The sequence below is a fragment of the Thrips palmi genome, unplaced genomic scaffold (genome assembly GCF_012932325.1).
Source record: "Thrips palmi isolate BJ-2018 unplaced genomic scaffold, TpBJ-2018v1 HiC_scaffold_10, whole genome shotgun sequence".
In the NCBI taxonomy this organism is placed as follows: domain Eukaryota; kingdom Metazoa; phylum Arthropoda; class Insecta; order Thysanoptera; family Thripidae; genus Thrips; species Thrips palmi.
In genome coordinates, this window is record NW_023144621.1 from 22459236 (window position 1) to 22484626 (window position 25391).

At 57.3% G+C, this 25391-nt stretch overlaps 1 protein-coding gene across 1 annotated transcript in view; it reads left to right on the top strand.

The window, feature by feature from the left end:
* Nucleotides 1-458: 458 nt before the first annotated feature.
* Nucleotides 459-25391, top strand: part of LOC117647244 (ras-specific guanine nucleotide-releasing factor 2-like) — a 66748-nt gene continuing 41815 nt past the window's right edge. Inside the window, exons 1-2 of the mRNA XM_034388926.1 lie at nucleotides 459-735; nucleotides 22220-22360. Of these exons, the coding sequence (XP_034244817.1) occupies nucleotides 577-735; nucleotides 22220-22360 (300 nt within the window). The 5' untranslated portion in view covers nucleotides 459-576. The remainder of the gene's footprint in view (nucleotides 736-22219; nucleotides 22361-25391) is intronic.

A 25391-nucleotide genomic window follows, 5' to 3' on the forward strand; every position in this document is an offset into this window, starting at 1 on the left:
CTCTGGAGCTCAAAACGCGTCTAGAGTATTGGCCGCCTCCACCGGCCTTCTTTCCCACTGCACTACAAACCTAACTGTCTACTAAAGTGCACAATCACAAATGCATGCTTGCAAGTACACACTTCCAAATGCATGCCTGCAAGTACACACTTACAAACGCATGCTTGACGCATGGAGTTATACGGCGTCAAGCATGCGTTTGTAAGTGTGTACTTGCAGGCATGCATTTGTGTGTACTTGGCTAAGCATGCGTTTGTAAGTGTGTACTTAGCAGACAGTTAGGTTTGCAGTGTGTACAGCGTGCCGAAGCCGAAGGCGAATGGAGCAGGCGGGTAGTCCAGCACGGCGTGCTTTGTGTGCCGCAGGAACCCGTCGTGGCTGCACTGCGTGTGCGTGTGGTCGCGCGCGGCGCGACAGATCACGCGGCACCCGCCCGCCCCAGGAGCACTCCCAGGCCGCCAGCGCCAGCCAGGCCAGCCTCCCCGACGGGGCCCGGCTCTGGGCCCGGCCGCCGACAGTAGCGCCGCCATCGACTAGCCACCCGCAACCACCACCGCCACAGGGACCGCCACCAGCATGCTGAGCCCCAAGATGCAGCGCAACGTGCGCGTCAACGACGCCCAGCTCATCATGCTGTCCGAGCGCGCGCAGGTGGACCACTCCCTGTCCGGCTATCTGCACAAGCGCGCCGCGGACTCGGGCAAGTGGCAGCAGCGCTGGTTCATCCTGTACCAGGTCAGTGGATGTGTGTGTGTGTGTGTGTACGTGTGTGTATGAATTGTAGGCAAGGTTGCCCCTGCGAACAAGGACCACCGTATTGAACAAAACTCAAAGTCTACGCTAGAAAACCCCAGTCACCTCAAGAAAGCTGAGGGACGAAAAATCATATACGTGCCGTAACATGACGCACGGTGAGGGATGGACCAAGAATCGGACAGGATTGTGGGCCGTCTTCTCTCGGAGATTTATTTTCCGCCCAACAAAAACATGGCACTTGTCCTCTATGACGCATTCTCGTCGTGTTGCCGTCGCACCGCAGGGCCGCCGGTGGAGCCATATATTGTGTTTGTGTGGGGTGCGGCACGGCACGCCACGGCACGCCACGGCACGCCACGGCACGCCACGGCACGGCACGGCACGCCACGGCACGCCACGCCACGGCACGCCACGGCACGCCACGCCACGGCACGCCACGGCACGGCACGCCACGCCACGGCACGCCACGGCACGGCACGCCACGCCACGCCACGCCACGCCACGCCACGGCACGCCACGCCACGCCACGCCACGGCACGCCACGGCACGCCACGCCACGCCACGCCACGGCACGCCACGCCACGCCACGCCACGGCACGCCACGCCACGGCACGCCACGGCACGAAACGGCGTGGGCGTAGACGCGGCACGTCTCCGCAAGGCTGCTCGAGGCCCGGGCGGCAAGGGAAAGGGGTGGGGGAGAATATAGTGCGGCGAACATCACGGAGCGGAAGGATAATCCCAACGTGGAGCGAGACGGAAGTGCCCTCCCCTCCTTCCCCTCCGACTTCCCGCCGCACCTACCTCAACCCCCCGGCCGCACCGACCGCCGCCCCGGCCAAGCATGCACCACTGCATCGCCACCTTCAGCACGTCGGCCAGTCCGCCCTCCTGTTGCACGTGGCGGGGATAGTTCTGTGAACGAGAGAGACAGAGAGAGAGAGAGAGAGAGAGAGAGAGAGAGAGAGAGAGAGAGAGAGGAGAGGGAGGGGGAAGAGAGAGGGAGGGGGAGGGTAGAGGAGAGAGAGAGGGGAGAGAGGAGAGGAGAGAGAGAGAGAGAGAGAGAGAGAGGAGGAGAGAGAGGGGGGAGAGAGAGAGGGAGAGGAGAGGGAGAGAGAGAGGGGGGGGGGAGAGAGGGGGGGGGGGGGAGAGGAGAAGGAGGGAGAGAGAGAGTGCAGAGGAAGCGGGTTGCTACGTGATCGGTGGGCGAAGGAACCTCAGCGCGCGGCTGCCACGCCAGGACTCGGACTGACTCAACGTTAAGGGAAAAAATCCATAAGCAAGAGAGGGACATCAGGGAAAAATGTTGTGACGAGGCCTCTAGAGCTGGTTTAACTCGATAAGGATTGACGTGGCGCAAGGGGGAAAGGACAAAGTTGTGCCGCTCTCGGTGCATTTTATAGTTCCTCTTTCTCGGGTCCTCGCGCAGTCCGAAGTAGCATCCAGCATCCGCCTCTGGTCTGAAAGAGGGCTTCGCTCCACGCCTTCTCTCTCTTCTCTCCGCTCCCCGTTACCCTGGCACGCAACAACGCCCCCGCCAGCTTCGTGTCCAGCAGCGCTTCGCAGCAGGACGTGCTTCTTGGCGGCCGTGGCCGGGCGAACAACGCCGATACAACACGCACCGGCACGCGCCACGAGGCGGGGCGGGGCGGGGCGGGGCGGGGCGGGGCGGGGCGGGGCGGGGCGGGGCGGGGCGGGGCGGGGCGGGGCGGGGCGGGGCGGGGCGGGGCGGGGCGGGGCGGGGCGGGCCGGGGCGGGGCCGGGCGGGGCGGGGCGCCAGCGATCGGGGCTGCGGCAGCGAGATAGCGCCGTGCTGCTGGTGGGGTGGCCGTGGCGGCTGTCGAGGGCCTGAGCGGGAAAACGGGGCTCAAGATGGAAATTATGCGAGAGCAGCCACAAAGTTTCCGCCTCACGCGTTGACAGTTGACACTTTGAAAGGCAGCCCTGATTTCTCCGCGGTAATCCGACATGAGTTCAATGAATCTCCGCTCCACTCCAAGCGCCCGGCCGAATAACATAACTGCTTCGCAGCAAGCGCCCCCGCGGCAAGTTTTCCTCAACGATCAAGTTTCCTTGCAGCCCTCCAGCGGCAAGTTGTCCTCCAGCGATCAATAAGTGTCGCTTATCCCTCCAAAGCAAGTTTTCCTCCAGCGATCAATGAGTGTCGCTCATCCCGTCGAAGCAAGTTTTCCTCCAGCGATCAATAAGTGTCGCTTATCCCTCCAAAGCAAGTTTTCCTCCAGCGATCAATGAGTGTCGCTCATCCCGTCGAAGCAAAGTTGTCCTCCAGCGATCAATAAGTGTCGCTTATCCCTCCAAAGCAAGTTTTCCTCCAGCGATCAATGAGTGTCGCTCATCCCGTCGAAGCAAAGTTGTCCTCCAGCGATCAATAAGTGTCGCTTATCCCTCCAAAGCAAGTTTTCCTCCAGCGATCAATGAGTGTCGCTCATCCCGTCGAAGCAAAGTTGTCCTCCAGCGATCAATAAGTGTCGCTTATCCCTCCAAAGCAAGTTTTCCTCCAGCGATCAATGAGTGTCGCTCATCCCGTCGAAGCAAAGTTGTCCTCCAGCGATCAATAAGTGTCGCTTATCCCTCCAAAGCAAGTTTTCCTCCAGCGATCAATGAGTGTCGCTCATCCCGTCGAAGCAAGTTGTCCTCCAGCGATCAATAAGTGTCGCTTATCCCTTCAAAGCAAGTTTTCCTCCAGCGATCAATAAGTGTCGCTTATCCCTTTCGAAGACAGTCTTCCTCGAGCGATCGATGTGGCTTAGCCCTGCCCAGCCAGTTTTCCTCCAGCGGCCAAGCAACTGCGGCCTTCCGCCAACACGAAGCTTTGTTTTTTCCGGTGGTGTGAACCGCAGGGTGCTGTGCCCTCCACTCACGCGCGGCCCGGCCTGGCGTGCGTGTGGCGCGCGGCGCGTGGCGCGTCGTGCCCAGATGGCTTGCAGAAGCACTCAACTGCCTCGGTCGTTTCATTTTCACGGTCAGCGCGTCTGAGAGTATGTCCACATGATTTCGCTGCCCTAGGGACGCTTCCGCGTCGCACTGCCTCCACCGCCGCCACCACTACCACCCCACCGCCCCGGGGCAGCCCGGGGCAGCCCGGGGCCCAACAGCACTGACATAAAATCCATGGCCGCGTGGTGCGGGGTAGCAGGGCCACGACCCACTGTAAGCCGAGCTGTGCCACGGCCAGCCAGCTGCACCAAACAAGGGCCGGCTGAAGGGGCGAAGGGAACTCAGCTCGGCAGAAAATCACTTTCAAGTTTTGAACGCTCTGGACTTGCGGGCCTGGCTTCCCCGCCCACTAGACGACCCCTGCCAGGGTGCTTAACACGGCGTCGACACCCGACACCGCCAGTTTGGGGCGACACGGGTTGAAGTGCGGACAGGGGTGGGGTGGGGCGAGTGGGGTGGAGGTCAAGAGGCGGACACTTCGGACAGGTGGACGGCCAGGTGCCTGCGGTGCAAGTGGATCCATGATACATGGCGCACTCCAAGCGCTTCACGCAGTCAGGCCAGAGCCACGCTGCCACGCCGCGACCGGGCCTGAGTGGGGTGTCAGCTGGACCTGCAGACTGATTCAGCATCGCGAGGGTCTCTCTTTCTCGCTCTCGCGTGGCCTCCTGAATAGGTGCGAGAGAGACTCCTGAGCCTGTGTGGTTCGTGTTCGTGCCCCTGCCCGCATTGTGCGTCCACGGTTATTACAGCCCGCGTTCGTCCTTCGGTCCCCCGTTTTTCCCCCTTAACGTGGCCCTGGCAGCCCTAGCAAAGCATGACCCGCGGACGCGAACAATGTGAAAAGCTGGAGGCTCCGGGTGCTGCGCGTGGCTGCGCGTGGCTGCGGGTTACGCCACCGCGCCGGACAAGCTTGGCCAGCGTCCGGCCATCCGCCGCACCGCCTCCTTGATTGCCTGCGACACCGTCTGACAATCACGGGCAGCTGTGATTGTTTTCCTGATCCTCTTTTGTTCTCGTGCGGGTGCTGATGGAGGATTAGGCCTGCCATCCCATGTACGCTGCGGATCGCTTTGTTGCGTGTTGTTGATGTTGTGTTGTTGTTCTTGTTCTTGTCGATGTTCTGTGGTCTCTGTTGTTGTTTATGTTCGTGTTTAGGGTCTACGTAACAATGTAAAGACACAAAAAACAATGAATAAACAAAAACAGAACCATGATCAAAGAAACAATCAACAAACAAATAAAACAATCAACAAACAAATAAAACAATCAACAAATAAATAAAACAATCAACAAACAAATAAACAAACAATCAACAAACAAATAAACAAACAAATGAACAAACAATCAACAAACAAATGAACAAACAATCAACAAACAAATGAACAAACAATCAACAAACAAATGAACAAACAATCAACAAACAAATGAACAAACAATCAACAAACAAATGAACAAACAATCAACAAACAAATGAACAAACAATCAACAAACAAATGAAAAAACAATCAACAAACAAATGAACAAACAATCAACAAACAAATGAACAAACAATCAACAAACAAATGAACAAACAATCAACAAACAAATGAACAAACAATCAACAAACAAATAAACAATCTAATCTACCCGCCTCCGCGACTCCCGGCCAACACAACGCAGCACCGCAGCACCGCACTGCGCGAGGTAGCCGCGCGCCATCCGCCACACTTTGAAAAGACATGAATGAATCAATGACCAAACAAATAAACAAACAGTCAACAAACAACAAACAATAATAAAATAATATGAAACGAAACAAAACGAAACAAAACGAAACAAAACGAAACGAAACAAAACGAAACGAAACAAAACGAAACAAACAGCGCTGCAGCACAGCTTAGCACGGGTGGGAACACGGAGAGCGATAAGGCGCCGGCCGAGCCGCCCCGGCCAATATCGAATCGTAATGTCTCGCTCCGTAGCCGCGCGGCAAGGCGGGGCATGGCACGGCGGGGCACGGCACAGCACGGCACGGCACCCCACGCCACGGAAGCGAGAGGGTGCGGATGAATAAAGCAAAGGCGAATGAGTTTGTGCAGCGCCGCAATAAGTAAATGGGACGTGGTGACGCAGCCCAGCGCAGCCCAGGGTGTGCACAAGTAAAGCGCGCCACGCCACGCCTCGCGTTGGGTGGCGCGGCCGTCCTAGTCGTCACCGTTTTTCAGATTGCTAGCCCAGGCCTCTTTCATCACCCCTTTCATCTGCGAGCTCTACATCCACTAAAGCCCCGGTCTTTCTTGTCGCGTCGCTTTTTTTGCGCCACGCAACTTCATTCCCCCTCTCGTGAACTCGCTCTCTCTCTCTCTCTCTCTCTCTCTCTCTCTCTCTCTCTCTCTCTCTCTCTCTCTCTCCCTCTCTCTCTCTCTCTCTCTCCCGCGCGCGCGCGCGCGCTCTATCACTCTTATTGCGTGCGGCGCTCAGCCCCGCACAGTGGCGTCAAGAAAGGCTTCTCGCTCGGATTCGTTCCGGCCGAGGCTCAGAGCGGCTTTTCGATACGGGAAGCGCTAGGCCGCGCCAGCAGACGCTGATTCCGAGCGTCGTTTTTGTCGCCCTGTCTCTCTCACACAAGGGACGTCACATGAGTGCGAGAGAGACAGAGCGACGAATACGACTCTTTGAATCAGTCTGCTGGCCGCTGGACTTGACGTTCGCTCGCTCCGGGTCAAGCGGCATGAGGCGCGTGTGCGCGCGTGTGCGGTGTGGGGCTTCGTCCTTGATTCGGGCGCTGTCCTTCATCCGAAGCCTTCTTTAAAAACTTCCTCGCCGTGCCACGTTTGCTTCGAGGCAATGAATAAGACATCGATCTGTAAGCAATCGCGGCGAATGGAGACATCTTAATCCGGGAAAAGTTCGGCCGGAATCGGAACTTGTGACACTTCTTTCCGACTGTTTTTTTAATTATTTGCGAAGGCTGCGCAGCGCAACTCGCGCTTCGCGCTGGCTGCAAGCTTTCGTCAGCACATCCAGAAAGAGCGGAAACTTCCGCGTAAATGAAGTGCTCTCGAACGGAGGGGGAAAATGCTGCCGAAGCCTCGTCCCTCAGCAGGGATGAGAAAAGTGCGCCGCGGTGGCCGTGCGTGACGGCCGTGACCCGCTACTTTCGCCGATATTTCGTGATCGGCAACCGGTACAAGCTTTAACCATAGAGTGACTTTCAATGAAAATGGGAGCCGATCATTTGACCGGCCTAAGTCAGACCGACAAAAACTAGACGTGCCTGTTTTAACCGATCCGAATAAAAATATTGAATTAAAAAAATGAATAAAAATAATATTGGCATTTTTGATTGACGGATAGGTCAAAACCGACAATATGTTTTCTTGAATTTTTAATTTCAATATTTTTATCCAGGTGGGTCTGAATAGGTAGGTCCTAGTTGTTGTCGGTCTAATTTAGGCCGGTCAAATGCTATAAACCCATGAAAATGACATTAGATGTCGAAAGGAACATGTATTTCGTAGCGGGCACGACGGCGTGCAAGGAGTGGACCACTTTTCTCATCTCCGTCCCTCGCCACCGCCGCCAGTCTGATGACGTTAGCGACAATGATGATTCTTTCATCCCACCCCATCGAGCCCCGGCTGGCCCGGCTGCCCCGACCGCCCAGGCATGAAAATTCATTTAGGCCGCCGGTCCACCGAGCCTCGCCGGCCGGATTAAGATCGGCCCAAAAAGTTAGCAGTTCCCACGCGCCACGCGCAATCGAGTCGCGGCGCCGCGACGCCGCCAAAGAGCGGGAAGGGGCGGGGCTTCGCCGGGCTTTGCTCGGCTAATTATAAGCCCGCCCGGGACTCCGGACTCCCTGCTGTTCGCTCCGTGCTCGTCACCGCCACTGGAGAACACAAAATTCTCGACGCGCCAACTGCCCGAAAATGGGCTTATTAGATTCTTTCCCCTTTCGAGGTGGGTCGGCCGGACTGCATGCGAACGGCATTGTCTCAACGAAACGCAAACGAGGCTGGCACCTACAACGGGAGCGTAGTGCCAATTACACAATTAGCGCTCCTGCATTTAACATGAGACGTGGAGGGAGGCGGGCTCGGTGTTCAAAGCTTTCCGAATTGACGCGCGGTGCTGCCGATTCCGGCACGCAGACACCTCAGTGACGTCACCCTGGCCGATTCCGGCACGCTGACACCTCAGTGACGTCACCCTGGCCGATTCCGGCACGCTGACACCTCAGTGACGTCACCCTGGCCGATTCCGGCACGCTGACACCTCAGTGACGTCACCCTAGCCGATTCCGGCACGCTGACACCTCAGTGACGTCACCCTGGCCGATTCCGGCACGCTGACACCTCAGTGACGTCACCCTGGCCGATTCCGGCACGCTGACACCTCAGTGACGTCACCCTGGCCGATTCCGGCACGCTGACACCTCAGTGACGTCACCCTGGCCGATTCCGGCACGCTGACACCTCAGTGACGTCACCCTGGCCGATTCCGGCACGCTGACACCTCAGTGACGTCGCCCTGGCCGATTCCGGCACGCTGATGCCTCAGTGACGTCACCCTGGCCGATTCCGGCACGCTGACACCTCAGTGACGTCACCCTGGCCGATTCCGGCACGCTGACACCTCAGTGACGTCGCCCTGGCCCTCAGGAGGCTTTATTCAGAACCCGGAAAGAGAATCTTCACGAAGGCGTCTCGCTTTCGTGCCCCGTCAAGGCGCGGGACGAGACACCCGCCCAGCCGACTGATTCCGAGGGTCGTTTTCGCCGCTCTGTCTCTGTCGCACTCAAAGGGGACCCTGTGTAGGCGCGAGAGAGGCAGAGCGACGAAACGACTCTCGGAATCGGTCCGACAGGCGAGGTGCAGGGTCGTGCCTCGAGGTCTCGCAGGCGTGCCCGGTTTCGAGATATCGACACGCGACAAGGTATCGAGGCGTGGCGGCGGTGCGTCGCGGCAGGCAGTGTAGGCACCGCCAAGTGACACCCCGCAATGCGCACTGCGCGGAGGGGGAGGGGCGCAGCCGTGAATAGATTTCTATTTCTCGCGGCCCCACCCCTCCGCACCCCGCCCCGCCACCCGCCGTCACTGCTGCCGGAACCACCCCGCCCGGGCCACACCGTCTGGCTGCCGGCACAGTTTTGTCGTTACTTTGCCGTAGGTAGAGCGTGCTGTAGCCGCTTCCCCCCTCCCCTTCAATCCCTCCTCTTCCCCGTCCGACCCGCTTACCATCAATATGGTGTCCCGAAAGTGGCCAGTCGAAAGCAACCTGCCCCGCCCCATCCGGTGGGAAGCACTCCTGCTGGACGAACAACTTTGCACCCGGCAGACAAAACTGGACCGTTTTGTCTCCCGAGGCGCTGGGCTCTCGACCCTGTGAGCACTTTGGCGCTCAAGCACTTCGGCGCCGCACTCCCAGCCTCCCCACGCGAGGGGCCGCCACACTCTGAATTTCCGAACGCCGTCCTAACTGTCCGTCCGCATCGCCGCGAACGCCTTTCAGCGTGTGACACGACACCTCGCTGACCTGCCCCGATTATCTGTTTGTTTTCAACGAGTGTGAAGTCACACTTTTACTAGTCCGAATGTGTGAATCAAGTCACGTTCGTTTGGAAATCATCGATTCACGCTCAAGCGAAAACTGTGACTGACTTACTTTTTAGACAGGCGTCAGGCATGTCACCTTCATACCAGTGTGACACAATTTTGAGAGGATCGTGACACGATTCGCGAACGTGACGTTACATTAATTGAAAAATTGTGATGGTATGCATATCACATGCGCAGCCAGCTTATGTAAATACAAAGAAACGATTATTATCAATCCCATGATCAACACAGAGCTGCGTTGTGCGTTGTTGAAAAAATATTTAGAGAGACGCTTTGCGAAGCAACGCGCACACTCACTCCACACTGCACGTGCCACGAGAGGTTGGTGGTAAAGCTGAATTTGTTTCCTAGAATAAAGCGCATGGAAACAAAAGAAAATGGAAGAAAAACAAGTAAGAGGGAAGCACCTGCAAGTCGCTCACTTAACGTTTGTTGGTTTTGTGTGTGTTGTTTGAACATGTTTTTTGGGGAGGAGTCTGTCTGCCGCCTCCATGGAGCCCCCCGTTCGGGTGCCGTCTCCATTTCCGCAAGGCGACACGCGAGAGACAGAGAGAGAGAGAGAGAGAGAGAGAGAGAGAGAGAGAGAGAGAGAGAGAGAGAGAGAGAGAGAGAGAGAGAGAGAGAGAGAGAGAGGAGTGAAGTGACGCGGGACAAAGGCGGGACCCGCAGGGACCCACGGGGACCTTGCGATAAGCGTGGAGGGGTGGGGAAAGGAGGGGCAGGGGGTGGGACCTGGCCACTCGGAGCGCCCCTTGTGCCAGAAGGGCTCTCCTATCATTAGTCATGACCATGAGAAGGCGTACGCATGACCCTGCCCCGCCCAGCCTGCCCCGCCCAGCCTGCCCCGCCCAGCCTGCCCCGCCCAGCCTGCCCCGCCCTGCGACCAGCCCTTGCTGCTCCACCGACACCTGGACCCGCCACGGCGCGCCACCCGCTGCGGCTCTCCCAGCGGGACTCCCGAGGGAGCCTGCCAACGCCCGCACCCCACTCCGGCCCTCCCGAGAGAGCCAGGTCCTGGACGGTCCTGGGCAGTCCTGCACGCGCTGGCATATTCAACCTGTGCGAACTCGACCCAGAGAGAAAGGGTGACCTTGAATCAGGAATGTTTCTCATTTCACCAAAATCTCATCCAAGTCCTTCAAAAATTTGCCGGAAATATTAGTTTTCGTGATTAAGTAACAAACTCCTCGTTCCTTACGAGAAACAGAATGTTTTCAAAATCGACACTATTGCTCACAATCAAAGTTTCCTGGCCCTTTTCTTTTCGCCACCGGCTCTGATCGAACCGAGCACCGTCACGGCAGAGTGCAGGCAGGCGGGCAGGCAGCCCTGTGAGGCGGGCCGAGCGTATCCAACGGGGAATATTTGCCTCCCTTCAAGCTCCGTCGGCAAATCGCATTACCTCCCTCGCCTTTGTGTTATCGCCGGAGCGCTGGCGAACCGCAGCGTGTGTGAGTGAGCGCACGCGTGCGTGTATGTGTGTGAGTGAGCGCATCGCGTGCGTGTATGTGTGTGAGTGAGCGCTCGCGTGCGTGTATGTGTGTGAGTGAGCGCACGCGTGCGTGTATGTGTGTGAGTGAGCGCTCGCGTGCGTGTATGTGTGTGAGTGAGCGCACGCGTGCGTGTATGTGTGTGAGAGCGCACGCGTGCGTGTATGTGTGTGAGTGAGCGCTCGCGTGCGTGTATGTGTGTGAGTGAGCGCACGCGTGCGTGTATGTGTGTGAGTGAGCGCTCGCGTGCGTGTATGTGTGTGAGTGAGCGCACGCGTGCGTGTATGTGTGTGAGTGAGCGCACGCGTGCGTGTATGTGTGTGAGCGAGTGAGCGAGAGAGACTGGCCCTATGGCACGTTTGCGCGTGCACGGCCTGCACGTGCGGAGGGCGGAGCTGTAACGCCTGATTGAGTGGGCCTTTTCGGGAGGAAATGCCGTTCCCTGCTTGCTCTGGCCGCTCTGGCACTGGGATGCACACAAAAGGGAAGAAATAATGAACTCTCATCTGTATTTTTCGTGTTTATCTTCCTCTCTATCTTTCTCTCTTTCTCTCTCACTCACTCTACGGTCCTCAACTGAACACGCAGAAAAAATTTCATGCTTCCGCGCGCACATACCGACATGTTGACGCGCACACGCGCAACGGTGTGTCCCTACACAATAAAAATTTGTTGCCATACTTCGTGACAACACAGAAAACTAGAAAACTACGACAGTTTTATCGCAAATCGATCACATATTATTATCAGACTTCCATAACCAGCTCATCAACTGATTTGATGACATTTGCCTTGAAATTGTCATCAGGAGACCAGAAAAATTTTCACAGTGTGCGGTGAGATCCGACTGGAGAGAACTGCGGCGTGAATGAAAACTGAATTTATGTTTCAAGTTATCGGCAAATGGGCTCTTGTTCTGGGGGCCAGATAGGGCACATGGGACCGCGAGAGCAGGATCAGGATCACATGCCGCGGCAGAACCCTTTTTTTCGGTTTCTTTCTCGAGCGCTTCGTTTGGCCGAAATGTCTGTGAGGCGGCTAGGCTCCGGCTGTCATGCGCGGGACGCGGCGCGACGCGGCGGGAGGGGTGTGGGCAGCCAAGCGGTGCCCGACAGAGTCCTCGTCGCTCTGCCTCCCTCACACCTCTAAGGCTCCCTTTGAGTGCGACAGACAGAGGCAGTGCGTCGAACGAAATGCCTATTCGAAATCAGTCTGTAGGCAGGATAGAGCCAGGTCGGTTTTCGAGTTGCAGGCAAGGGCCTGACACACGGCCTGGGTCACGGCCTGGGGCGGTGCTGAGCGGAGAGCAAGATCACTGTAAAACCAAACGTGGACAACTCCACATTTGAAATGCGGAGGAGCGGAATTTTCAGTCTCCACACTTGGAAGTGCAGAGTTTGCAGTCTCCACACTCCAAACGTGGAGTTGTCCACGTTTGCACCATGCTATGAGATAGGGGCCATGTGAGCTGCTCCACACTTGAAGTGTGGAGGCTGCTAACTCTGCACTTCCAAGTGTGGAGACTTACTCTACACCAGGAAGTGTGGAGTTGTCCACGTTTGGTTTCACAGGCGGGTAAATAATTTGGTGCGACTTCCTTCCTCGCTGCGCCGGCCGCCGGGCCGCGGCCGCGCCCTTCCTTACCCCGAAACAAGCTCAGGAAGTAGTTCCGAGGGCCGCGGCGGCCGCAGCGGGTACGCAGTACGCAGGGTGCGGTGGCGGCGCCGGCCCTTCGCACCCCCGGAGCGTTGACCCCTCAAGCAGCGAGTGCAAATTAAATTATGGCCAGTGTACGTGTACCGAGGCCGTGCCTTTGGGTAGCGCGCCGAGCCGGGCCGAGCCGTGCCGAGCCGGGCCCCGGCGGCGCGAATCATGGTAATTTCGCCACGCAAACCAGCAGAGGGCCGCAAATATATTTCGGTGGGAGTTCCGGGAAAATGATTACCAGCAGCAACAGCAGCAGCTGCAGGGTGATGGAGGACTATGCCACGTCGAAGGTCACGGGGCTCCGCCATCAGAGGGTCGTTTGGCAATAAAAACATCGCGCAAGGGTTCTCTCGGGATTTATAAAAAGAATCTCACGACTCTGGTGGTGCAATTGAGGTGGCGCGCCAAGCGGCGCCAAGCACACTCGAGAGTTCGTCCGTAGGTAAACAAGTCCTGGCCCTCCTTATCCCCCGCTTTCATGACTTTCGCCGAGGTCAAGAACTCTCGCCGGGGGACAACACGAAAACAGCCCCGCCGCCGCGTCGAGGGCGTCGAGTGCCGTTGGGAAGAGAGCGCCTGGCGGGTAGGCAACACTGCGCCCCCGAGCGCAGCCGTGTGGCGCGGGCTGGCCTACCCTCGCCTCTGCAGGCGATCCGCAGAGGGGCTCTGCAGAGGTGCTCCGCACGACATCAAAGACGCAACGCTGCTTGGGGTTGAATTCATCGTGGATGATGATTTCCATGCAATTAGTAGAGCGGAACGAGGCGAAACAATAATTGCGCGTTATTCACACAAGACGAAGGGGCGGGGAAGCGTGCCCTAGCGGGGCCTAGCGGGGCCTAGCGGGGCCTAGCGGGGCCTAGCGGGGCCTAGCGGGGCCTAGCGGGGCCTAGCGGGGCCTAGCGGGGCCTAGCGGGGCCTAGCGGGGCCTAGCGGGGCCTAGCGGGGCCTAGCGGGGCCCACTGATTCCTCATCAAGCGTATCGCCGTATCGAGCGACGACAGGGCCGACAGGGCCGACGGCGCTACGCCCGGCGCTACGCCCTGCTGTGGTGTGGGGCGTGCTTTTCCACGTGAAACACCAACAAGGCTTTCCCACCGAGGTCGGCGGCATTGGGTCGCCGCTTCGCTGCGTCCGGTAGTACATGATGGCAGTACGGCGGCGGTATGTCCGGAACCGCAGCAACGCCGCCATGGCCTCGACCCGACTGTAGTATCGGCATGGCAGTCCAGCCAGCCAGCCCAGCCACAGGGCGAGGAGCAGTGTGAGTGGAAAGGATTCCGGGAAACTCAAAGCGCGCGCACTAAACAGTCTCTCCCTCTCTCTTCTCTCTCTCTCTCTCTCTCTCTCTCTCTCTCTCTCTCTCTCTCTCTCCCTCTCTCTCTCTCTCCCCCCTCTCTCTCTCTCTCTCTCTCTCTCTCTCTCTCTCTCTCTCTCTCTCTCTCTCTCTCTCTCTCTCTCTCACACACACACACACACATACACACAAATTGAGCAAGGTCACAGCGAGGCAGCACTGCTCGTGTGAGAGAGCCGTGCCTTTTGGCAGTGTTGTGAGGGAGAAACCAAAAGAAAAGGTGCAGTGGCTCGCAAAGATCACCGGGGCGCGCGGGGCGCGGCACTGCCTCGTCCCACTCCAAATCCAGTGGCAAGTTTCCTCGCCACTGGAGTGGCGTCTTTTCCAAAGCGCCAAAATTTGGCGTTCCCATCCCTGGTTTCCGGATTCCATGCCAAACTTTGGCGTTACACAGAGAGCGCCAAAATTTGGCGTTCCATTCCCCAGAGCACCACAGACCAGAACGCCAAAAATTGGCGCTGCAAAAGAAATGCAATAATTTGGCTTGAAAAGCAATACCCGTTCACAGAAAAATAAATGTGCATACAATAGTTTTCAGTGCTTAGGATCCCCAGTTCAAATCACAGCAATTATACTATGAAAAGTAGAACTGGACCAGTAAAATACAAGACCTGCATCTGTATTTTCAGGTTACGTGTCAATGCCGCTGACCAACTATTGAATCACTTTGGTTTGGCCAGCGATTCCTGAGACACTTGGAAAATGGTACTCACATCAACACAAAAAGCTGGATATCACTTAGTCACTCTCTCTTGATAAGGGGTTGACACAGCAAGGGGTCTCAGTCCATTCACAAATCAGGAAGACTTGAGCTAGCCTCAGAGCCCTAGCCTGGCCCTGCCGCATCACACCGCTCCCTCTTCAAAATCTTACTCAGAACAGCACTTGAATAGTTTTGAAATGGCCCGAGAGCACTCAGGCCCTTCGAAAGTACTGCGACACGATAAAACATGACAGACACACACTATCGTTGACCGTGGCGAGATGAAATGCACACAAAAGTAACAATTTGAATGTTTCGTTTGTCTTAGAGAAGTAGCCATGTTTACTGTTTTTGTTGTTTTGCTTTTGTTGATTGCTTATGCGCCCTACCTGTTGAGTGCGAATAAAACGTGGAGGGTGAATAACATATTGCGTGCGAATAACATGGAGGGTGAATAACGTGGATGGTGAATAACATATTGCGTACGAATAACATGTTATTCCCCCTTCACGTTTTATTCGCACTCAACAGGTAGGGCGCATAAGCAATCAACAAAAGCAAAACAACAAAAACAGTAAACATGGCTACTTCTCTAAGACAAACGAAACATTCAAATTGTTACTTTTGTGTGCATTTCGTCTCGCCACGGTCAACGATAGTGTGTGTCTGTCATGTTTTATCGAGTCGCAGTACTTTCGAAAGGCCTGAGTGCTCTCGGGCCATTTGAAAACTATTCAAGTGTTGTTCTGAGGAAGATTTTGAAGAGGGAGCGGCGTGATGCAACAGGGCCAGGCTAGGGCTTTGAGGCTAGGCTAGCTCAAGTCTTCTTGATTTGAGAACGGACTGAGACCCCTTGCTGTGTCAACCCCTTATCAAGAGAGAGTGACTAAGTGATATCCAGCTTTTTGTGTTGATGTGAGTACCATTTTCCAAGTGTCTCAGGAATCGCTGGCCAAACCAAAGTGATTCAATAGTTGGTCAGCGGCATTGACACGTAACCTGAAAATACAGATGCAGGCAGGTCTTGTATTTTACTGGTCCAGTTCTACTTTTCATAGTATAATTGCTGTGATTTGAACTGGGGATCCTAAGCACTGAAAACTATTGTATGCACATTTATTTTTCTGTGAACGGGTATTGCTTTTCAAGCCAAATTATTGCATTTCTTTTGCAGCGCCAATTTTTGGCGTTCTGGTCTGTGGTGCTCTGGGGGATGGAACGCCAAATTTTGGCGCTCTCTGTGTAACGCCAAAGTTTGGCATGGAATCCGGAAACCAGGGATGGGAACGCCAAATTTTGGCGCTTTGGAAAAGACGCCACTCTAGTGGCGAGGAAACTTGCCACTGGATTTGGAGTGGCCACCAGCACACCCAGGGCAGGGGCGGCATTGCCGTGGCAACACACTCGTACGCGTCTTTCTCTCTCGCGCACGCACACAGCGAGCCGCAGCGAGCCCACCAACATCGACCTGGAGGAAGCAGAGTGCAGCGCGCAAGGGGCGGGAAAAGAAAGCAGAACAACACAACGGGAATCGAATGGCGTGGGGCGAAAGTGTGCAGGGCGAGTGTGGGCCAAAGAGAGCTTGACCCCCTCGCCCCCCTCGCCCCCCTCGCCCCAAAGGCCCTGCAGGCCGCGCGGCTGAGTGTTTAGCCGCGAACTCTGACTCGGTCGGCGCGGTGGGGCCAAGCTTGCCGTGCCGGGGCAAATGTGTCGGCGGAGGAGGGGGGATGGAGAACCACGGTCGGATTCCCGCGGGAAATGCGCGCGGAAGGCGGCGGGGAGGGTCGTAACGCGGGCCACGCCTTGCCCCGTCCGACACCCCTGTGCCCCCCTCTCTCCCTCTCTCTCTCTCTCTCTCTCTCTCTCTCTCTCTCTCTCTCTGTCACTCACTCACACACACACACACGCGCGCGCGCGCACACACACACATGCACGCACGCACTACTCCGCTACCGACCCCGCCACGCCCTAAAAGAGCTCTAAATGCATGCCACTATACCACACCAACACCTCGCCGGCTCGCACAGGGCGGGCGAGGGCGTGAGCCTCAGCGAGCGAGAAACACACGCAGGGCGAAGGCTAACCAAAAAAAACAAAAACAACCACAAAACGCAAACCCTGTTCAGCCGCTGCATTGCGTTGGAATCCATCCACATGCACTCATGCCGGCCGAGCCTGGACGTTGATAGTCGAGGGTGAAGGGCTGCACGGGCTGCACGGGCTGCAGTGTAGGGGTCGTGGGGATGGTGGTTGCGGGCCGCGGAGCGACTCGCCGGGCGGAAGGCGCAGGGAGAGCGGAGAAAAACAATCTTCGCGAAGCAAAGCAAAGCGAAGCAGAGCAAAGCTCGGGGAGGCAAAAGGGCGGGAATCGAAAATCGAGCCATCTGGCCGCAAAGAGTGACCGGGAAAAGATGGAAATGGCGTGGCGCCCGCAGAGCGCCGTAGGGCCGAGAGAGCGCGGAGTGTAGATGCGACAAGTGGCGGGGCGGGGCGGGGCGGGGCAGGGCGGGGCGGGGCGGGGCGCCTTGCTGTTGCCCATCACCCCGCCCCGGCCATCGAGTCCACGTCGACACCGCACAGAAGGGACTTCCCCGACGGACTGGTGCCGTGCCATTATTTGATTCCCGTTTTTACGACCGCCGCCGGACCGTGTGTACACTGCCAGGCGCTGCGAGGCGGTGCCCGGCGCTACCAGGCCGTCGACACGCTGTAAAAGGGCCGTAAAGTGCCGGCCGGCCCGGCGGCGTGCTGGAGCGTGCCGCGGCGTCGCCCGGTGTCTCGGTGCTGCCATGCTGTCGCCATGCTGTCGCCATGCTGTCGCCATGCTGTCGCCATGCTGTCGCCATGCTGTCGCAGTGTCCAAAGTGGGGCATCACCCCGCCCGGCCCCACCCACCAAATTGGGATGAGAGCCCTGGCGGCTTCAGGCTTCGGGTGACCCGCTACGCTCGGCCGTCGCTTCTCAGGGACAGAGTGCCGACGGCGACGGTAGGGCGCCGCGCCACGGCCGTGGTGAGGACCTTCACGAGGTCGAGCCCCACTGCGGACGGCCCCCGCGGCCCCGGCCGTCTGTTCTGCCGCTCGTTTGGAAGCAGTCCTGCGGTAGTTGAGCGAGATGTGACGCCTGGGACCGCAGTGGGGCGGGGCGGGGCCGGAGGGGGGCCCTGGGGGGCAGCGTGCGGGCGCTCGGAGCTCGGAGCCGCCGACAAGCCTCGCCCCTTCTAACTACCCCCGCCACCGCCACGACACCGCCGTGGTTCCCATGGGCGCCCGGGGCACGCCGAGCCCCCCGAGGGGTCACTCCCCGCGGCACGGCCGGCCGGACGCTAATTGGAGCCGCAAATCAGAGTGTCCACCACAGCGCGGGGCTGGAGGGCTGGAGGGTTGGAGGGCTGGAGGGCCGGAGAGCTGGAGGGCCGGAGGGCTGGAGGGCTGGAGGGCTGGAGGCACTGTGGCCGGTAAGCGCGCTCGCGCGGTACGTTTCGGCGTACGAGAATACGTGAACCAACAACCAGCCAGACCGGCCAATCAGAGAGTCCGAACCGGAGAGAGGAATGGGATGGCGATGGCTGTATATGTATGTGCGCAGCACGCAGCCGCCTTTTGTGCACGCGCCGTGGCCGGCCCGTCTGCCTGTGTGTCCGTCCGTCGGTCCCCGGTTGCTCTTTGCAAGGAGGAAAGGAAGGAATATCGTTGGCCCACGCGCGCGGTGCTCGGCCAGGGCCTCGGCCAGGACCTAGCACGCTAGCACGCGACGCCACATACCACCTGCCCAGCCTTCCCAGCGGCCCAGCGGCCCAGCGGCCCGGCATCTGGCTGGCATTCCCTGCCGCTGGGAATTTCTCTGCCCCCCCTCCCCCTCCCCTCCCCCCGGCCCCGTTTTCTTTTGTCGTGCCATTGATTAATGGGACCGGATTAATCCCCGCCATCGTTCCGAAAGTCACCAGGGCGGGGCGGGGCGGGGCGTGCTGGGGATGCGGCAACAGATTATTGTGTGCCTTTGTCCGGCGCGTCAACTCGACACGCCGAGTCGCTTGTCGGCCGGGCCCGCGAGGACTGCTGTTCGGCAGCGGTTCAGAAGGCGAAATATTGCTGAGCGAGTTGTTCCTGAAGGCACGATCCGTGTATTAATAAACTGTCCGGGAGTCGGGAGGAGACTCCACCCAACCTCCCCGCAAAGTGAACGCGGCGCCCCAGGCACGGAGTAAAATCATCTGAAAGGGTTCGCGAACCCGAGCCTTTCCTGTCGCGTCGCGTCTTCAGAGCTGATGCCTGGTGGCTTGGCCGGCCTCTCCGCCCCTCCGGCCCCCGCCCCTCCGGCCCCCGCCCCTCCGGCCCCCGCCCCTCCGGCCCCCGCCCCTCCGCGACCCGCGGCTTGCGTCGTGGGATCGCGTGCCCCGTTATTGAACGGACCTTCGGAGAACGTTTTGACGAATGCGGGCGGGGGCCTCGCACAAATCGACGTCCTTGTTCATGGAACCCTTTCTCGTCCTGATGTTTTCGTTTGCGATAAAAATAATGCGCGGACTCGCATCGATTCGGGCTGCGCGCTGCGCCGCGCTGCGCAGTGGAATTTCGGGGGTCTAGTTATACGCTCGTTGGCCGGCAGCGCTGCTCGCTCATCCGCATTTGCATTCAGAGGACATGGCGGGGCCTGTTCGACCTGCAGGCCCGCGTCGCTGTCTCCCTCGCACCCCCGGGGCGGCGCACAGAGTGCGAGGGAGACACACTGTTCGGCCTGCATGCCGCGCCGAAAGCGGGTCGAATCTCTCTGAGTGCCGGCCGAGCCGAGCCGAGCCTGGCACGTGCACAGAGAGGCTGACAGCGTCAGAGCGACGGCGCGACACAGAGTGTGGTGGCTGGCGCAGGCAGGATGCAACGTGGTGCTGCACCGAGGCCTGGTTGGCGGGCTGCCCGAATGGCGGCCTTCCCTCCCCGAGTGCCTCCGTGTCGCCGTGTCGGTGTGCGCCACACTGTGTGGGTCTTTGTCCCTTTGACGTGCGGGCCGAGAGAGAGCGACACGGCGGTGCAGCTGCGCCTCTCGGCACGTTTCCGCGTCCGCGCGCCAATTAATTGGAGCGTTCTGATTCGCTGCCATCGTGCCGCGGAATATAAAACCGTGAACCGTGAAACGAGGCGAAGTTACCGCGGCACAGTGGTCCAGAAGGCGGCTGGAGGCGGCCAGAATTCCAGACGCGTTTTGAGCTCCAGAGTCGCTGAATGTGACCCGAACCGAACGTGTGACCCCACCAATGGGTTGCTCTCCAAACGAGGAATCTGTTGGTGGGATCACGTTTTACTTGGGTCCTGTTTAGCGAATCTGGAGCTCGAAACGCGTCTAGAGGTTCGTCCGCCTCCGCCAGTCTCCTGGCAAATCCACTGTGTGCGGGCCAGCAAGCCACTGCGGAAGCGGACGCAACCAACCGCAACCAACTGCAACCAACTCTGGACGCACAGCCCCCTGTTAGGCTAGAACTCGACTCGATTGAAACAACGTGATAGGCTGCTAATGGATTACTCTTTCAAAGAGCACCGCGTGTTTGATCCACGGTGGAGGGAGATGCGGTCTTGGATTGATCCGAGCGCTGCTGGAGGGAAGTCGGGCAGAACGAAGGCAGCGCGGTCGGCCCTAGGTCGACCAGGTCGGCCGTCGGGCTAGCGACGACAGGTCCACCATTAATCGCCGACCAGAAAGGCATTGTCTATTAGTGGCTGTTGACCTTCTGCCGCCAGCTGGCCGGGCTGCCTGGATGGCTGCCTTCCCCGGCTGTCCCGCCGCCCCGCTGCCGCCCCTCTCGCCAGATTGGCAGGCGGGCAGGCAGGCAGGCAGCGCGTTCGAGAGCCCACTCTGCTCACTCTGCTCGGGGCGGACCGGCGCCCATCCACGCCGCCCACTAGGGACGGGCGATTTCCAAATTTTAGTATCGCGATTGCGATTTCTCATATATCGCGATTTCATGCGATTAATCGCAAAATCGCAAGAATCGCAAAAATCGCAAGAATCGCAAAAATCGCAAAAATCGCAAAAAATCGCAAGAATCGCAAACAAACGCAACAATACTTATATACTACCCATTATGGCACAAAATCTTTTTAAAAAGTGCCCAAACAAATTCCTGAGTGGTCAAATGGCAGGCTAGTGGCACCGACAACACGCGCCAGCCTCGTTCGGTGCAGTGGTCGCGAAATCCATGTACGGTGCGATTTTTGCGATTTAGCGATTTTTGCGATTTTGCGATTAATCGCCGGGGTTCAAAAACCGAAATCGCACCGCGATTTTTTAAAAAAATCGCATCGCACCTGCGATTAATCGCAAAATCGCCCGTCCCTACCGCCCACTCCAAAACGGGGCCTTTATTTGGAAAGAGAGACATGTTGCGTGGGGCGGTGAAAGCCAGGGGCGGACAGTGGGGGCGGGGGGCGGCTCCGTCGCCAGGTGGGGCCGAGCCTGAGGCCACCCGGCCACCCTCCTCGCCCGGCACTTCGGGGAAGCCGTCAGAGAGTCGGGCCAACCCTCAGGAAAAAGACTAAGTCTCATGTTCGCGGTCAGAAATGTGGGTTCTAATGAGAAAAAACGAGTCGAGTCGTGATCGTCGCGCGAACGGGGCGCCGCGTCGGGGCGCCGTGAGGCCGTGAGGGTGGGAGAGAGACGGAGCGATGATTGTCGCCTGGTGCTACCCTCCAGCACGATCTGCACCCGGAGAGAGAAATACAAAGAGCGAGGTGGAAGGGGAGAATAATGGATGCGCGAACTCTGCGTGCCGCGACCTGGGACTCGGGTTCTCTTTCTTTGTCTTGAGGTAAAGGAATCCAAGAATAAAATGAAACTGAATCACATCTTTTCCTAACGGAGCGAATTTCGTCTGTACAGCACCTGGATCTTTCCTTTTCACCACCAGAAAACCACTTCTTGAATAACTCCCACCGTTTCCCTCTGTCCCGGAGACACGTGAGGTGGGGTGGGGCGGGGCGGGCCCGGGTGGTGGTGAACGAGGGTCCGCAGTGTCAGAGAGGCGCCTTTGCTGGAAGGTGAATAGATTAAACCACAGCGGAGCCACACCCACCTGCAAAATGGACTCCTCTGCACACACACACACACACACACACACACGCACACACATTCCGTCGGTGACCTTACCGTCTGGCCCGCGCCCTTCGCGTCGCACCCCACCACGCCCCACCCGCCCTCGCGCCCCACCACTCCCCACCCGGACCGCTTTTGCTATCTGCTCAAGTCCCTTCGCGGGATACGAAGCGTTTTGCAGGGGGAGATTTAGTGGGCCGTCGAAGAAAGGGAAGGCATGGACGATCGTCGTCGAACCTCGCAGCTCTCGAGCTGTCGAAGGAGGCGAAGAAGAAGAAGAAGAAGAAGAAGAAGAAGAAGAAGAAGAAGAAGAAGAAGAAGAAGAAGAAGATAAACTATTTGAGAAAGTATTTATTTACCCCGCATGACAAGAAATTTTATGTTTACACTTTTTGAAATCATCAAAAAATGTTTGTTGATGCAGTCGGCTTCAGGAGGAGCGATTGTGGTCGTTGTTGTTTTTGTTGTTGCTGTTTTTGTTTTCAGCGGTCTGCCGTGCGCTCCCTGACGTTACGCCTATGACGCTGCTCGTCCTGTTACACTGTTTCATTGTTCGTTCCAGAACATGCTGTTCTACTACGACACCCAGGCCAACGCGCGGCCGTCGGGCGTGGTGCTGCTGGAGGGCTGCTACTGCGAGAGGCTCATCACCCCGCCCTCCGGCCAGGGCTCCAAGAACGCCAAGGATGGCATGGAGCGGCAGGTCAGTCAAGCTCCATTGTTTTGCCTTGTGTGGCGGTCATTTGGTTTTTCGGTCTGAAAAGAATTTTACACTCCGCCATTTTTATGTAAATTTGATACTTCAAACAAACAAGCCACGATTAAGTTTCCAAAATTATGGAAAACTTGATGAATGGCAGAACTTGGAACCCATTCCATCTGAGAGAAACGTGCAGCCAGGTCCCTATCACAGTCTCGTGGGCTTGATTCCCCGTTCTGGGCCTGATGACCTGCTGTGAGTGTCCGAGACAGGTTTTAATTAATCGCCAAGTTTTCGTGCGCTTCGCCCCCTAGTCTGGGGAGTGCACTGCGGGCGGGCTGGGCTGGCCCGAGGGCTAGCCGACCACTGAGAATGAATTGGTCACCACCATCACCCTTTAAATGGGTGATGCAACTCCGTTGCCCAAATTTTGGTGACGAAAAGATCATCACCCGAAATTGGGTAACAGGCGTTTGGTCGCCCAAATTTGGGTAACGCCGTCGGCGACGCTGTGAGGTTCCCGATGGCGTCCTTCCGGGGCCACCACGATGACCGGAGGCCTCAACGCCACATTGGAACCATCGTGGTGGCCCCGGAAGAGCGTCATCGGGAACCTTACGGCGTCGCCGACGGCGTTGCCCAAATTTGGGCAACGATTTTATGACTGCCCAAAATTTGGTCACCGCGGGCTCGTCACCCAAATTTGGGCAACGGTGCGTGCGTTACCCAATGTAAGGGCGATGGTGGTGACTGTTTCATTCTCAGTGTACGGTGCACCACGGCAAATCCAGCCCATCGGCCTTGTTGAATCAAACGGCGATGCCGCCAGGCCCTGTTCTCCTGTCCGGCCGGGCCCCACCCCACCAGGCCGGCCAGCCCGGCCAGCAAGCACTCAAGGCTGGCCGAGTAGCCTCCAACTTTCCGCCAGTCGGCAGAGTGTACCGGGCCGAGCCGGGCTGGGGGCCTTAATCAATTAATGGCCTGGATCCGTTTACTGTCCAGAAATGACGGCTCGGTCTGAGTCACTGCCCGTCCCCCTTCCCTTTTCCCCCGGCCTCGCTGCCTCGCCTCGGCTTGTCGGCATGAAAGAATTTGCCGGTTATTGCCAAAGGAGAGCACACCTCTCGTCGAATCGTTTGCCGAATCGCCCTATGTATCTACACTGCAAACTCAAGTCCGCGGTGTCAAGGCCACTGCTTGTCGGTTCCAAATCCACCGAAATCAACCGAAACTTTGTCATAGTGGTTTAGGAACGCTAGTCGATCTCTGTGTACTCGCGCACACAGAGACATTTATGAAACATGGGAGCTGCAAAGTCTGAAGGCCCTTGTTTGTCAAAACACTGCTCATGCAACTCGTAAATAATAGGAACGGAATAATGTGACCCTGGGACGCGGGACGCCGTTCGGACCGGTTCGGACGTAGCTGACAGCCGTGGTGGAATGCCCGCTTGCCCGCTCCGGGAAACGTTTGTGATAAAAAATAAATGAAATAACTGGAGAAAATTTAAATTTCAACTTTTGAATCTGATTCCCTCAACGTCAACGTCCGAGCCCTGCATTGGATCCCTCTCGCAAAAAAAAACCGAATCACCACGCCGAGAGTACCCCACGCTTTCCGCCCCTCCCCCAACCCCAAATTAGTCCATACATCTTTAATTTATTAATCAATTCAGCGACGCTGTGCGGGGCGTTGATTACTGCCACCATGGCGCCACCAAGCAGCGCGGAGCAAAAACCAAAAGGGAATAAACTACCGAAAGTGGATTGCATCGGTGTTATTTTGTTACTCCGCAGCGGCGCCATTCCGCGCTTTGGGTCTCGGCGCGGCACCGCGATTCAATTTCCGCGGGGGGGGGGGGGGGGGGGGGGGGGGCAAAGGCCAGGGCGCGCTGCAGACTGACTGACTTGTTGCTCCGTAGAAACTTTCGGGCGCAAGTCAGCGCACCATTGATTGCATCTCCAGGCGGGCACGGCGAGGGCACGGCGAGGGCACTGGCGAGGAGGAAACTAGTACTGTAGGCTGGGACCACGTCCCCGTCGTTGAGATGCGATTGGACGCAAGTAGCCGCCAGAAGCCCGCAGTCATAGCGTAGACGTCACCCGTTTCGATCTTGCGGAAACATTGCTCCAAAACCTACACTCTCAGCCGTTTACTGACTATTTCTCATTGGTAGACGTATTTCTGTAAGCAACCATAATATTTAGTATTTAGTTCTTAAATACTTAAAAAATTCTTTGTAAGTTTACTAAGAGAACGGTAATATCAGTACAGTAATTAGCAATTGCTAAGTAATACTGACAAAAAATACTAAGTATTATGGTTGCTTACGCGTCTGCACTACAAGATCAAATGTGTGCTTAGTACACAGCTATGGGAGCGTACTTGCAAGCACACATCTATAGCTGTATGCTTGGACAAGCACACATCTATAGGTGTATGCTTGGCAAGAACACATCTATAGGTGTATGCTTGGCCAAGCACACTTTAATCCCACCCATTTAAAGGCATACTCCTACAGCTGTGTGCTTGGCCAAGCATACATCTATAGATGTGTGCTTGTCCAAGCATACACCTATAGATGTGTACTTGCCAAGCATACACCTATAGATGTGTGCTTGCAAGTACGCTCCCACAGCTGTGTACTAAGCACACATTTGATCTTGTAGTGTGCTAATGAGAAATAGTCAGTAAAAGGCTGAGAGGGTAGCAGGTTCGTCGAACACTCTAGAAAAGTCACACGGAGGGAAGGTGCTGAGACTACCACCCCGATGAGGGGTTAAACGCTCGCGGCCGCCTACAGTCCCAGTCTAGGGCGCTCAATAAAAATACCTCGGTCCGCGTCCCCCTACAGTGCTCTGCGTGATGACGACGACCGCGACTTAAACACGAGGTCCAACACCACGTGCAGCACAAGCCTTCTAGCTGCGATGAGTGCCGCGCCGCCCGGTGCTCACGCCGCCACGCCGCAGCGACGCTCTTTTCAGAAGAACCCATTCAAAGTTACTCCCCCAGGGCCCCTCTCCCCACCGCC